Consider the following 13,641-nt stretch of genomic DNA (forward strand, 5'->3'; position numbering starts at 1 on the left):
TATTTTTTCAAATAACAATGCAAAAATTTAATAACACTTTGAATTTACAATGGATATATGTTAGCATACATAAGAAATAAAAACTCGCGCGGGACCCGAATTTTAGTTCATTTATAATTATAATAACGATATTATGTAACAAAAAATAAAAATAAACAAAATTATACAAAATAGAATAATTTCAATTTTACAATTTAAATTTGCAGAAAAATAATAGAAATATTTCAAACACTTTCAATTCGTTCTCTTAGTACTACAAGAAATTAGCGGTTGAATTATTGACTTTTGATTGGCTGTTGGTCATTTTTCTTTATTTTCTCGATCATCATTCGTGATTAGTTTTGCATTACCATCTCGCCGAATCACGTGTCGTTATTATTTGCTATGGAGTGTAGAGGTAAGGAGAATCATCTCTGTATATAAAAAGGTCCGTCGAAATGTATCAAATTAGGGTGGCGCCACATTAGCATCAGGGTAAATTTTAAAGGAAGCGCCAAATATTATTAGAGTAGGATTGAGAAATAAACAAGGAAAGAGAAACTTCCGCATACTTCAATTCGTCTACAATTGCTACATTCATACCATACCCTTTGTCTGCACCAGCGCCATTCTGGAAGGTTTTTGAACTATTACTTTCAGCAAAAGCTGGACACTTTTTCAAATTTTCTCCCATAAGAGATGATTCTTCTTACCTCTACCTTCCATATTATTTGCTCTGCCTCACCGACAGCCATCGTATAAAGTAAGAAAACGCTACATTGCTGCAAGTTTTTGGGTATTCAATAGCTTTTACTTACCCTTTTATTTATACACACATATATATATATATTTTTTTATTATTATATATTACATTGTTAATTTATTTATCGTTTTCGAAAATTAATAGATAGTATTTTATTTACAAGTGCAACAAGTAAGAAACAAGTGTCACACAATTGATTATTATTGTTATTATATATTATGTATTAGATTAATATATAATTATGTTATTTATATTTTTCAGTTGTAAATATAATTAAAAAATAAATAAAATGCAAGACCAATTGAAAGAACTGGCAATAGCCTTATACGATATTGGTGCTGTAAAATTTGGTGAATTTATTACCAAAGTTGGTCTAAAGACACCTGTATATTTTGATTTGCGTGTTATGATAGCATATCCTCAAATAATGGTAAAATTTCATATTATTATTACATATTACAAAATACATGTTTTAATTTCATTCAAAACAATAATATAATATTTATCTTTTATAGTGTAAATTATCGAAAGCTCTTTGGCAATTGTCAAAGACTCAAATCGATACAGTTCAACTTTGTGGAGTACCTTATACTGCTCTTCCATTAGCTACTTTGATTTCAACAGAATATAATATACCAATGTTGATAAAGAGAAAAGAAGCTAAGAACTATGGTACAAAAAAGCTCATAGAGGGTCATTTTAAATCAGGTGACCACTGCATAATAATTGAAGATGTAATTACAAGTGGAAGTAGCGTTTTAGAAACTGTACATGCTTTAAAAGAGGAGGGTTTAATTGTGACTGAAGTTTTAGTAGTAATTGATAGGGAACAGGGTGGAAGAAAAAATCTTGAAGATAAAGGAATTAAAGTGCGAAGTCTTTATGATGTAACACTGTTGATGAATTATTTGTTAGATCATGGTAAGGTTACACAAGAAATTGTAAAGGATGTAGCAAGTTATTTAAAATCTTGTCAAACATCTGTTGCCTCTTTGCCGGGTAATTATTTTTATATCTTTTTTCATATTTATAGTTATTTCTATTAAAAATAATAAAATTGTATACCCATTTCAGAACATGTAGTGAATAAAAGATTGGAAACACCATTTAGCATACGTGCAAATCAAACCAAGAATGCAGTGGCTTTGAAATTGTTTCAACTAATGGAAGCAAAACAATCCACTTTGTGTTTGGCAGCTGATTTGACAAAAACAAACTCTATTTTAGAATTGGTTGAACTCGCTGGACCACATATTGTAATTTTAAAAATACATGTAGATATTATAGAAGATTTTTCTTCAAACTTTTTAAAACGTTTAAAGGAACTAGCGAAACAACATGAATTTTTAATTATGGAAGATAGAAAATTTGCAGATATTGGTAATACAGTTTCATTACAATATAAAAATGGAATATATAAAATAGCAGAATGGGCTGATATTATCACAGTACATCCAGTTGCTGGACCTACTATTATAGACGGTCTGCAAAGTGCCTTATATGAAATTACTGAACCTCGTGGTATATTTTTGGTAGCTGAAATGTCTGCAAAGAACGCTTTAACTACTGGAGATTATGTACAAAAGGCATTGTCGATTTCTAAAGAATTTGATATAGTGATTGGCCTGGTATGCCAATCAAATATTATTTCAGATTTAGGAATGCTTCAATTAACACCCGGTGTTAAATTATACAACAATTGTGATAACTTAGGTCAACAATACAATACACCTGAATCAGTTGTTAATTCGGGTGCTGATGTAGCTGTTGTTGGTAGAGGTATTATCGAAGCAACAGATCAATTAGCTGCTGTATTAGAATATAAACAACAACTTTGGATAGCTTATAAGAAAAGACTGTTGAGATAAGTAATATGTAATTAATTCATATATAAGAATTTTTCTACTGAATATAGTACAATGAGCATAATTATATATATAAAAAAAATCAATAAGTAAAAAATTTTTTATATAGAAAATTGTTTATGTAAATTGATTCAAACATATTATGTACATTTTTATTACTTGTACAAGATAAGTTTAAAATTGTACTATATCTAATACATATATAAATACACACTTAGTGCTGGTGCTATGTAAAACATTTGATTTTTGTATTAAAAAATATAGATGATATTTATTTTGTATTTTTACAATTTTATAATTTCAAGCCTCCTTACTTTTAGTTACTTCTTCAACTAATTTTCGGAATACTTGTGCCACTTGACTTTTTGGAAGAGTAATTAAGACACTTTGACCTTTATCTGCTAATCTACCAACCTGAGGATCTATAGGTACTTTAACTAAAAATGGCACCTTTACCATTTCTGAAAGCGCTACTCCTCCACCTGATGAAAATATATTTGTACATTCCTAAATAAAAGAAGTAAGAAAATAATATTTACTATTATGAAAAACCAAGTACTTAAATAACTTTTAATAGAAACACTTACTTCACAAGATGGGCAAACAAACCCACTCATATTTTCCACAATACCAATTATAGGAATTCCAGTTTTCCTACAAAATGTAACTTCTCTCAAGACATCGTCAACTGCAACTGCTTGTGGAGTTGTAACTAGAATTGCACCATCGCATTTGACATTTCTGAAATTAGCTTTTACTGACATGAAATTTGTATAAATAATGTATAAATGTTGGTAATGAATTCTTAAAGTATATAAGATACCATCAAAATCATAAAGATAATTTTTACTTTAAGTTTTCCATCACTGTGATATGTTCATCTGAAGTACCAGGCGGCGTATCAATAATTAAGTAGTCGATATTTTGCCATACTACATCTGTTAAAAATTGCTTAATCATAGCTGTTTTTTTAGGACCACGCCAGATAACACTATTATTTTGATTTTTTAATAAAAAACCAATTGACATAACTGACAGTTTCTGCTCTGTGTCAGCAAATACTGGTACCCAACTATAAGGCATATAAAATTGTTTATTTAACATACCATTATTTCATTAAACTAAAAACTGATGTAAACAAATAATGAATAGAAATCTTTAGTTTACCCATCGGATGATTGATGTACATCTTTACCCTCTAAGTTTAATAAATATGGTACACTGGGACCACAAAGATCTACATCTAACAGGCCGACCTAATAACATTTTAATATTTACCCTTTTTAACCTAGTTGCACTTATAGATTACATTTTGACAACTCACATTAAACCCAGATTCTTTAAGTGCAAGGGCCAGTTGAGTACTAATTGTTGATTTACCTACGCCACCTTTCCCAGATAGAACTAATACAACGTGTTTTACTCCTTCTAACATTTCGTATTACAAAAATATAAACAAATTATGACTCCACATATATAGTTTCATAAAAAGATACTCAGTAATATAGTAACACGTACTGTATATGGTTTTCCCTAGCTAGATAGTATTGAATTATACTAATCGATGTACTGTATATCTAAGCATTGATTGGTTGAAACTTTTGCGCTTTATTTAAAAGTAGAATTTGAAACTGTATCGATTATATCGGAACTGAATCGATTGAAAGTTTTACAATTATTTATTATTATTAATGTTTAATAAATATTAATAGTTTATAAAATTTAGTAAGAAATGTATATTTTGTATATTTTTATAATTATTTCAAAGCAATATTTGAAACGTCACGCAATTCAGAAATAATCAATAAGCGGCGTGCACCTGTTTATGATTACAATGAAAAATGGTATATCTCTCTCTATATATTTTCCTTTTTATATTGAATATATATGTGTTTATGATTAAATATAAATTTCAAGAAGAAATATTTGTATATATACATATTCATTAAATTTATTCTTAATTACAGATTTTGTCAAGATCAAAACCAGCCTCGTCAGAGGGAACAAGAAAATCTGTATCACGTTCTAATGTACCAAAGTTAGAAGAATTTTTGGAAAAACGTGATTACATTGGTGCTTTAACTCTTTTAGAATTTAACAGTACCTCTGGTAGTAATGTAGAATCTGAATTATGGATGGGTTATTGCGCCTTTCATCTTGGAGATTATAAGCGAGCTTTAACTATCTATCAAAATCTAAAAAAGAAAGATAATATTCTAGCAGATCTAATTACAAACTTAGCATGTTGTTATTTTTATCTTGGCATGTATCCGGAAGCACACCAATGTTTGGAAGAAGCACCTAATAGTAAATTGAAGACAAGACTTTTATTTCATTTAGCACACAAAATGGGCAATGAAGAAAAGTTGCTGGAGTATCATCAAATGTTACACGATGTTTTAGAAGATCAACTTAGTTTGGCATCCATACATTATCTTAGAGCACATTATCAGGAAGCCATTGATGTTTATAAACGGATATTACTTGATAACAGGTTGAGTATTCAATTGTTATATCAGAAACAAATGTTAATTTTGGAGACAATTTAGAACTGATATTTTGATAATTATAAGTATTCTTACATAAAAATAAGTATTTTTTGGAATATTTAGTTTTTTATTTACTAATCAGTTTTATATGAATTTAGCGAAGTGAATGAAAGAGAAGAAAACAATTTTATGCATGAAACTAAGTCAGAAGTATATTTTATTATTCGATTAAAAAATTGCAGGTATCCATCTCCCATCCTATTTGCACCCTTAATATTTAATCCAATACTTTTCCTATCATACACCTATATTGTTTATAACTATTATTTTTAATCAAACTATTTGATCATTTTGTAATAGTACTCATTTTAAAAATACTTTCTAATGAGTATATGATTCCTTTTTTTGCAGAGATTATGTAGCTTTAAACGTATATGTAGCATTATGCTATTACAAGTTAGATTATTACGACGTTGCACAAGAAGTTCTACAAGTGTACTTGCAAAAATTTCCAGATAGTGCAATTGCAATCAATTTAAAAGCTTGTAATCATTTTCGTTTGTATAATGGAAATGCTGCACAAGCCGAAATGAAACAACTTATAGGAAAGATATCAAGTTCTTTTAGTTTTGGTCATGATCTTATTCGTCATAACACTGTTGTAGGTACAATATTCTTTACTGATTAATGGAATAAAAATATTATAAATAATACAAAATGATTTTATCTTTAGTAATATAATCAATATCATAGGTATTTCGTAATGGGGAAGGAGCCTTACAAATTTTACCTAATTTAGTAGATGTTATACCAGAAGCTCGACTTAATTTGGTAATATATTATTTAAAGCAAGATGATATAAAGGAAGCATATGAGCTTATTAAAGATCTTGAACCTGCTGTTCCACAAGAATATATTTTAAAGGGCATAGTAAATGCTGTAATGGGTCAGGAAACTGAATCCGTAAGTTGATACATTTTTTAAAATTAATTAGATTATTGTAATATAATTATTCCTAGATTCGAAAAATAAAATAATAATTAATTTTAGCGTGATAATATAAAAACTGCTCAACAATATTTCCAATTGGTTGGTTCTTCTGCATCAGAATGTGATACCATACCTGGTAGACAGTGTATGGCATCTTGTTTTTTTCTATACCGTCAATTCGAAGAAGTTCTGGTTTATTTAAATTCGATCAAAACTTATTTTTCTAACGAAGATAATTTTAATTTTAATTATGCACAAGCACAATCTGCAGCAGGTTATTTTAAAGAAGCGGAAGAAGCTTTTTTGATGATACATAATGAAAAATACAAAAATGATTATATTTACATCAGTCTTCTATCTTATTGTTGTAAGTTTGATATGAATGTAATACAGATTCATATATGTATATTTTTTTAAATAAGTGCTATATTTTTATAAATAATCCAAATATTTTTAGATATTATGAATAAAAAAGCAGAACTTGCATGGGAGTTATATTTAAAAATGGATACATCATCAGAGTCATTTAATTTATTGCAAATGATTGCAAATACTTGTTACAAAGTAGGTGAATTTTGGTATGCTGCTAAAGCATTTGATATGTTAGAACGTATGGATCCTAGTCCAGAACACTGGGAAGGTAAACGTGGAGCTTGTTGCGGTACATTTCAATATATCGTTGCAGAAAAGCAACCAAAGTAAGTTTTATGTATCATATGTTAGATAATAGGAAAAAATATAGATTAATAAATAGATAGATTAATTAATAATTAATCGTATCTTCTTTTTTTACAGAGATCTACTTTCTGAAGTAATTCTTTTACTCAGGAATACGTCTAATTCCCAAGTGGAACAAATTATTCGTGTAATGCGTAAATGGGGTAAAGATAATCGGATCAACTGTTAATGCTGTAATGTATAATGGTTTGATAATCAATTCCGTCCATTAATAGTCTTGTTTCCTATTTCATTGCGGTATACTATATTGGTATAATATATATACTATATATTAATAAAATAATTTCTTTCATATTTTATAAAAATATCGTTAATTTGTAATAATACAATGCAACAGTAATGGGACCAATATGAATGTTCAAAAAATGTTGTTAACCTGTTATGAAACAACACTGCTTGTGGTTGCTGATTTAATATAAAATAGATATATATTTAAACCGTGATACACTCATTTGTATAATAATAATTACGATGTAATAATAGTAACTTTTAACAAACATAATTGAAGTATTTTTAAAATGCCATTATTTGTGGCGTACTATTTTTCTTCTACTTTTGTGTACGATTAATCGACGTCCTGTAGCATAGACTTTAAAAACGTTTGAACATATTTATATATTATAAAGTAATTTGAATCATACACTTTTTCGAAAATATTTTTCTTGAATGGGTGCTACAATGAAATTAAGAAAGAAATTTTTTATTCTCAATGTTCTTAACATAAAAAAATAACAGAACAAATTTCAATGTTTGAATTCTTGTCGTAATATTCTATGAAAAAAAAAAAAAAAATAAAAATAACAAGTATATACTATTTTCAATAAAATTAAACTTAATCATTCGATTGATAAAAGATATTTTTCATTTTATTTCAGAAAATGCATTATTATTTAGCCAGTACTAGTACAAACATAGAGAAGGAGTGCCTAGTACCAATTATTTCTACATAGTTACATATAAAAATAGCACCAAAATGATTAACGATATACATACTAGCACGTTAATGCAAATTTCATTTTGTATGATATCGATTGTTCTCTGAAATACATATTATTTTTCGGCACTCATTCTCTAACTATGTTTTTATCTACATTTGAGTCTTCAGTACAGTCCGTCAAGTGAAATAACTTTAATAGTCCACACTATAGTATTCAATTGTTACACTCCATAATTTAAAAAAGATCACTGTTTTTCAATTGCACGATACATACACTCATGTCAATATCCGTTTCATCAAACATTAACACTCTAGGGTCAAGTTGAAATTGATTATGCTAAAGGTGTAAATATAGTAGTAATAAAGCAGAAAGTATATGTATGTTCATTTAAATTCATTCACAAATTACACTTTCTTTCCATCACTCATTACTACATTCACGCACTCTTTCACACACATAGTTTTGAAAAGATTCTACGAATTTTGTGCTCCCGCTTTCGTACGTTCATATACATTACGATGAAAGTATTTTTTTTGGCAATTTGCTACCAGCCAATAAGGCTCGATGTTGTAGCATGGGCGGCGTTATCTACCGTATAAGATTAATTTTCAAAATTCTGTACATATAAGAGTAACTGTCAGATCATTACAGCGACAAATAGTATGCAATATCCTTATTAGCATCCCTTCGGAATACAGTTAGTTTTAAGAAACACATACATACATGGTATTTTAATAGAAACTTTCTACTTCATTGTTTTTTTTTTTGATATTGAAGAATAGTCATCAGAAATTTTTTCATTTACAACACGACCAAACTAATTGCATTAACAACGATTATTATTTATTTTCATTTATTTAGTCAATGTAAAACCTTTTACTACTGCGTTTTCGCAAAAGTTAGGTCAATTGTAGAATAAGTAGTTATTTAAATGACATTTATATACTTATTAACGTTAATTCTTCGTAATAACATTAATCATAGATGAACGACAAGTTAGCTGTTTTATCAGTTTACAATGTGATGAATGAATATTTTATTACGTCGTGGCAATATTTCTTATCGTACGGGCATATCGAGAACTTTCTTCTTTTTTTTTTGGAGTAATTCCTGTACTCGAAAGGATGATGGATGCTGCATTTATACATCAAAGCATTTATACGTAGCGTAGATTTGACCAAGCAAACGATCTATGCAACGTAAAAATGAATTCTTATACTGATAAATTACACAATAAAGTAATAGTAAGAAAACGACTATTTAAACAATCTTGTGTAAGCACGATTATTGTAGTTTTGAACCCGTCCTTTAGAAAATCATTTTCTATTCCGTGTATCAAATGCAAAAATTCGTTCGTATTTGTATATGGAATTAGAAAATAAATTTCTATTATTTATTTAATGATTATAAAATAGGGTCCAATATTATTTATAGACTCGAAGATACGCAACGTGCTTTTGAATTTATACAGATCGTAAAAGAACATTGTTTGGCATTTATATATGGCGTTGTTAAAGGTGTTTAATGTTTAAGATTGAAAATCATCACATCTTTGGATGTTAAATGATTTTTTGAAAGATTGTTTAGAAACGAAGCGTCAAAGTCGGCAGCATGAGCTTATACAGATAAATTAAACTAATTGTAAGACATTAATTTTTTTTTATAATATATCATATACATTTTTAGATATTAGGCTAAACTAATTTTGAACCGAAGACAAAATTGAAAGGAGATGCGCGTAAAAGCTACTAAATCCTCTTTTTTTCCCTAATAACAGAGAAAGCAAATATATTAAGATACAGGTTTTCATGCTTCCATATATAAATAATATTTCGACGAATGATACTGTTTAAAAGAATTATTGTAAATGCACATATACATACTATATATTCTTACGTGTGAATATTTGAAAATAATACTTATAATAATTAAAAATGCGATTCTTTTATGATAATAAAAATGCATTTAAACGAAATTCAAGAAAATGAAGTTCGTTAATATTGCTACATTGTGATTTTAATACTTTAATGGGAACTAAATACAAAGATATAATTTTTACAGATATTTTGAAATCTTCAACTTATTTTTAGGAGATCTTAAATAAATATAGCGCATTCCACTTAAACGATTCTCGTAACGATATAACGTATACGAAAAAGCAGAATATGAACACAGTTTGTTAAACATGTTTATGTTTAGTGTATATATGTGTATATTAAGCAAGAAACTCTGATCTTTAATATATTCACCTTCGATTTAACGAGCATACGTTGGATTGTAGTTCGTTAAACGATCAGTCGTGTGATTATTGATCGTCCCGCGATTCGCAACAATTTGAATCTTCAACGCCACCAGTTTGGTGCCATTTCTTTGTCTTATCGATTTAAATGAATAAGTCATATAAATCGTCGGTTAGTCTTCGATCATAAAATCATTCCATAATCTAGGACAACTTCTCTTCCGTAGGCAACGACCGTTAATATCTTTCAATTATTCTTCTCGAGGAAGAAGAAAGCCGTCGAAGAATATCATTATTCTATCTCAGTCTATTTCTTCTTTACCTTTTATCTTCAAAAAAAACTTGGTCTTTAATAATAATAATAATAATAATAGTAATAAAAATATAGTAATAATAATAATAGTAATAATAAAAATAATAATCATAATCACATAATCATCATAATTGTAATAATAATAATAATAATAATAATAATAGTATTATTAATAATAATAATGATAATAATAATAATATTCTCGCGTTTGGCCGATCCGTGGCACACCTAAGAACAACGATGATCAAACGTAGTCTCGCTTGCAAGCGGACTGATTATTCTTTTTCTTTTTTTTCTTTTTCTTTAATGATCTTTTGTAACTGCGCGTAAGGCTGTGAGTTGCTACACTGTTAAGCGCTGCCTTCGTGCATGCCACGGTACTTGTGTCCTAATTTCTATCCCTGAAAATGAATATTTCGAATATTTTAATGATTTATATTTTATTAGCTATAATATTTATTATTGATTGATATAATAGAAAAAATAAGAGAGACTCACCCTGGCCCAGGATAGTAATAAGGAGGTGGACGTTCGTATTCTGTACTTAAGGGAGGAGCAACGGTAGTAGGTTGATATCTTGGTGGTCCACCATTTGGAAAGTCCCAATTTCTAAAATAATAATTAGGAGATAAAAAAGTAAGGAAGGCCTCTACTATGTGTGTGTGCACGCCACGAACGCAAACATTTTACGCTCGTCGTTTCGTTCGTGACGCGACACGCGGAAACAGATCGCATTTGCATTCACAATTAAACAAATTAAATGAAATGAATAATTCGTCAAACATTTATAGAGTATATGATAACCCTTTGCAAAGATTATAAAGATGCCTTAGCAAACAAACGATCGATATAGCAACTATTCAAGCAAAACGAAATATATATATTTGAGCTTGGGACTCCTGGATAATCGCGGGAATGATACCCCACGTAAAATTTGCGTCACAAATCTTTGTATTATCATCGAAATTAATAATAAGTCCTAGAAACGACTGTTGACTATTATTTATTTTAATCTCTCCTATTATTAGTATTTAGCTTAATAATAATAATTAAAGGAGGCCATCCTTATTTATTTAATTTTGCTGATTAAGTGATCAATTTTCTCTTCTGTATTAGTTAATTATAAATAAAAAAAAGAAAAAGAAAAAGAATCGAATTGGCAACATTTTCGATACAAATATTTTGTAACACTTTATGTGGGCTACCGTCTTTCATTTAATACGTATGTATGTATATACTTGTATCCGCGCGTATACATTGTATATGTATGTATAAATATAATGAACATGCTTTCGCGTTTATTTTTTTTCGCCAAAAATAACACGGCCACAAATAATGCAATCAAAGAATGATAGATATGCGCGTTTGTTTAACAGCACATGATATTGCGTAAAATGGACGACATGTATCAAGGATAAATAAAAAAAGCATCCGCTGGGTTCTTGATCTTTGGAATCTTCTTGAAAACGCACGCGAAGCCCTTTTTCTTTTCCGCAAGAAGCCTGATCTTGGCAAAGCTATCGTGATATCATATATAAAGACAGATACGTATGTATATATGTATGAATGTATGTATTCATGTATATGTATAATGATTAGAATAAAACAAAGTATGATAGTACTATAAAATGATAAAAAGAAGAGAATTAGAAGAAGTAATAATAATAGAAGAAGAAGAAGAAGAAAAAAAAATATAGAAAAAGATGTGAAAGACGAAGAAAGGAGAGAAAATGAAAGGAACGAAGACGATTAAATGAAAATGGTGGTAAAACATTTGTTAACAATAGTCTTGCGACTTACGTGCAGAGGCGTATCAAGAGACGCGAGAAGTTGCCCCCCCGCAAGGTTCCCACTCACCTGTAAATAACCGGGAGAAAAAAGCGTGACCAACGTGGTTGCGTGATAGGGGAATATGCGTCGCTGATATTGATAAATTTCAAGCAGAGTTCAGAGATTACTTAATTATTTAAACGAGGGCGTGTTCAGAGCGTTTAAAAAGAAAAAAAGGACTAACTCGATGAGTGGGAACCCAGCACGTATTTGAATATATATTTATATATGATACAAATTTAGATTAAAAAGATGCATCTCATCTCGTACGTTCCTTCAACTTTCGTATAAGGTATCTCCAAGTGTAAGTAAGTAAATATAATATATACGTTACGATAATTAAAAAAAAATATATATATATTAGAAGAAATAAAAAGCAAAAGAAAGAAAGAAAGAAAGGAAAAAGAAGAAGAAAGATCAAGGAAGTAATTAAGTATATGCTCGAGATAAACCAAGTGCGGCATTTAAGTTATCACAGAAAGCTGCGCTTTTCTTATGTTTTTAATTTTTTTTGTTTATATATATATGTTTCAAGTTTCGATCCTTTCGTTTTTATTTTTCTTTTTGGCTCATAGAAAACTTACTGCGACTCTAGCGATACACTAAAGACTTTATTGTGAGGTTCACTTTTAGTAGGGGCGATATGTTCGTGGTTACGCCACGATAAGGTGAAACTGTAAAAATAAATCATATGTGACTGATGGAAAAAATGAAGAAAGAATAAGAGAAGAAGTAGAAGAAGAATTCTCGATAAAGTTTTTTTCTTATCCGAAAGCGTTAGTAATTTATTTGGGAATGACAGGTGTTAGATTTGTATTAACACTTGTTAAAGGAATTTTCTAATAGAATAAAGTTTCGAAATGGAAAGTGATTAATGTTTTATTTACAAAAAAAAAAAGACAAAAAGTACAGAAAAAAAGAAAAATAAAATTGCAGAATATTCTAATGCTCGAGATGAACGACGCCGTTTGTTATTTTTTTTCTTTTTCTAACAATAAGAAAAATTTTTAGGACGAGTCGTTAAAATGTTCCTTGTACGATTTTTGATTACTTACTTCGGCGCTAAATCGGAGTATCTAGAATCGTGATGGGATGTACTTTGATGAGCATCTGTGACCCTTTCACGATCGCTGTATCCAACAGCTGGACCATCGTAACTTTCAACGTAAGCCGCGGGATGATGTCTGCCATGGGAGACATGTTTTTTATCATGTACGCTGTAATCAAAGGATAAATTAGTTAATATTTGCTTTGACGATGATAGATAAGAATAAAAGTGAGCAAGTGAAAGACTGCGTGAGGCATATCGTCATGCGAGTTAACAGATCTATGCGCAATCTGTATGCTTGCATCTGCGTGCGTGTGTCTGCCTTAAACAGCTTTCATATTTCGTTGTGAAAAATATACATATATACATATACATCTTGGTCCAACGATTTTCACTGATGTAGGAAGATAGACCTAACGTCTGCATTGCATTTTACAATACGTACACAA

At 29.2% G+C, this 13,641-nt stretch overlaps 4 protein-coding genes and 1 long non-coding RNA gene across 14 annotated transcripts in view; 3 read left to right on the forward strand and 2 right to left on the reverse strand.

The window, feature by feature from the left end:
• The first annotated feature begins 652 nt into the window (after positions 1 to 652).
• Positions 653 to 2,888, forward strand: LOC122524663 (uridine 5'-monophosphate synthase). Of its 4 annotated transcripts, none has more exons than XM_043647033.1 (4): positions 653 to 742; positions 1,004 to 1,172; positions 1,258 to 1,741; positions 1,817 to 2,888. In XM_043647033.1, the coding sequence occupies exons 2-4, from the start codon at positions 1,032 to 1,034 to the stop codon at positions 2,608 to 2,610; spliced, it is 1,419 nt and encodes a 472-aa protein (XP_043502968.1). In that variant the 5' UTR covers positions 653 to 742; positions 1,004 to 1,031; the 3' UTR covers positions 2,611 to 2,888. The 4 variants fall into 4 exon arrangements, with proteins under 4 accessions (XP_043502968.1, XP_043502971.1, XP_043502969.1 ...); XM_043647036.1 differs by having other exon boundaries at positions 1,826 to 2,888; XM_043647034.1 differs by having other exon boundaries at positions 689 to 775.
• A 2-nt stretch (positions 2,889 to 2,890) lies between these two features.
• Positions 2,891 to 4,134, reverse strand: LOC122524665 (cytosolic Fe-S cluster assembly factor NUBP2 homolog). Its single transcript, XM_043647037.1, has 5 exons — positions 3,932 to 4,134; positions 3,775 to 3,863; positions 3,458 to 3,679; positions 3,195 to 3,348; positions 2,891 to 3,114 (listed from the first exon to the last, which is right to left on the reverse strand). The coding sequence occupies exons 1-5, from the start codon at positions 4,040 to 4,042 to the stop codon at positions 2,908 to 2,910; spliced, it is 783 nt and encodes a 260-aa protein (XP_043502972.1). The 5' UTR covers positions 4,043 to 4,134; the 3' UTR covers positions 2,891 to 2,907.
• On the forward strand, positions 2,992 to 3,438 carry LOC122524666. Its single transcript, XR_006305597.1, has 2 exons — positions 2,992 to 3,127; positions 3,248 to 3,438. It is a non-coding gene; the product is annotated as an uncharacterized LOC122524666 (long non-coding RNA).
• A 212-nt stretch (positions 4,135 to 4,346) lies between the features above and the next one.
• On the forward strand, positions 4,347 to 7,326 carry LOC122524662 (intraflagellar transport protein 56). The gene is made up of 7 exons (XM_043647032.1): positions 4,347 to 4,451; positions 4,575 to 5,101; positions 5,508 to 5,757; positions 5,850 to 6,059; positions 6,147 to 6,453; positions 6,544 to 6,784; positions 6,882 to 7,326. The coding sequence occupies exons 1-7, from the start codon at positions 4,449 to 4,451 to the stop codon at positions 6,991 to 6,993; spliced, it is 1,650 nt and encodes a 549-aa protein (XP_043502967.1). The 5' UTR covers positions 4,347 to 4,448; the 3' UTR covers positions 6,994 to 7,326.
• A 3,295-nt stretch (positions 7,327 to 10,621) lies between these two features.
• The window catches only part of LOC122524901 (prominin-like protein), a 36,467-nt gene continuing 33,447 nt past the window's right edge, over positions 10,622 to 13,641 (reverse strand). For 4 of the 7 annotated variants that reach the window (XM_043647395.1, XM_043647393.1, XM_043647396.1 and 1 more), the window contains 4 exons: positions 13,200 to 13,361; positions 12,729 to 12,818; positions 10,813 to 10,923; positions 10,622 to 10,715 (listed from right to left, as the gene is read on the reverse strand). In XM_043647395.1, coding sequence (XP_043503330.1) covers positions 10,703 to 10,715; positions 10,813 to 10,923; positions 12,729 to 12,818; positions 13,200 to 13,361 — 376 coding nt within the window. In that variant the 3' untranslated portion in view covers positions 10,622 to 10,702. Of the gene's footprint in view, positions 10,716 to 10,808; positions 10,924 to 12,114; positions 12,172 to 12,728; positions 12,819 to 13,199; positions 13,362 to 13,641 lie in introns of those variants that run through there. The other 3 variants (XM_043647397.1, XM_043647394.1, XR_006305663.1) reach the window with 3 other exon arrangements.

The sequence above is a fragment of the Polistes fuscatus genome, unplaced genomic scaffold (genome assembly GCF_010416935.1).
Source record: "Polistes fuscatus isolate 324 unplaced genomic scaffold, CU_Pfus_HIC Scaffold8, whole genome shotgun sequence".
Taxonomy (NCBI): domain Eukaryota; kingdom Metazoa; phylum Arthropoda; class Insecta; order Hymenoptera; family Vespidae; genus Polistes; species Polistes fuscatus.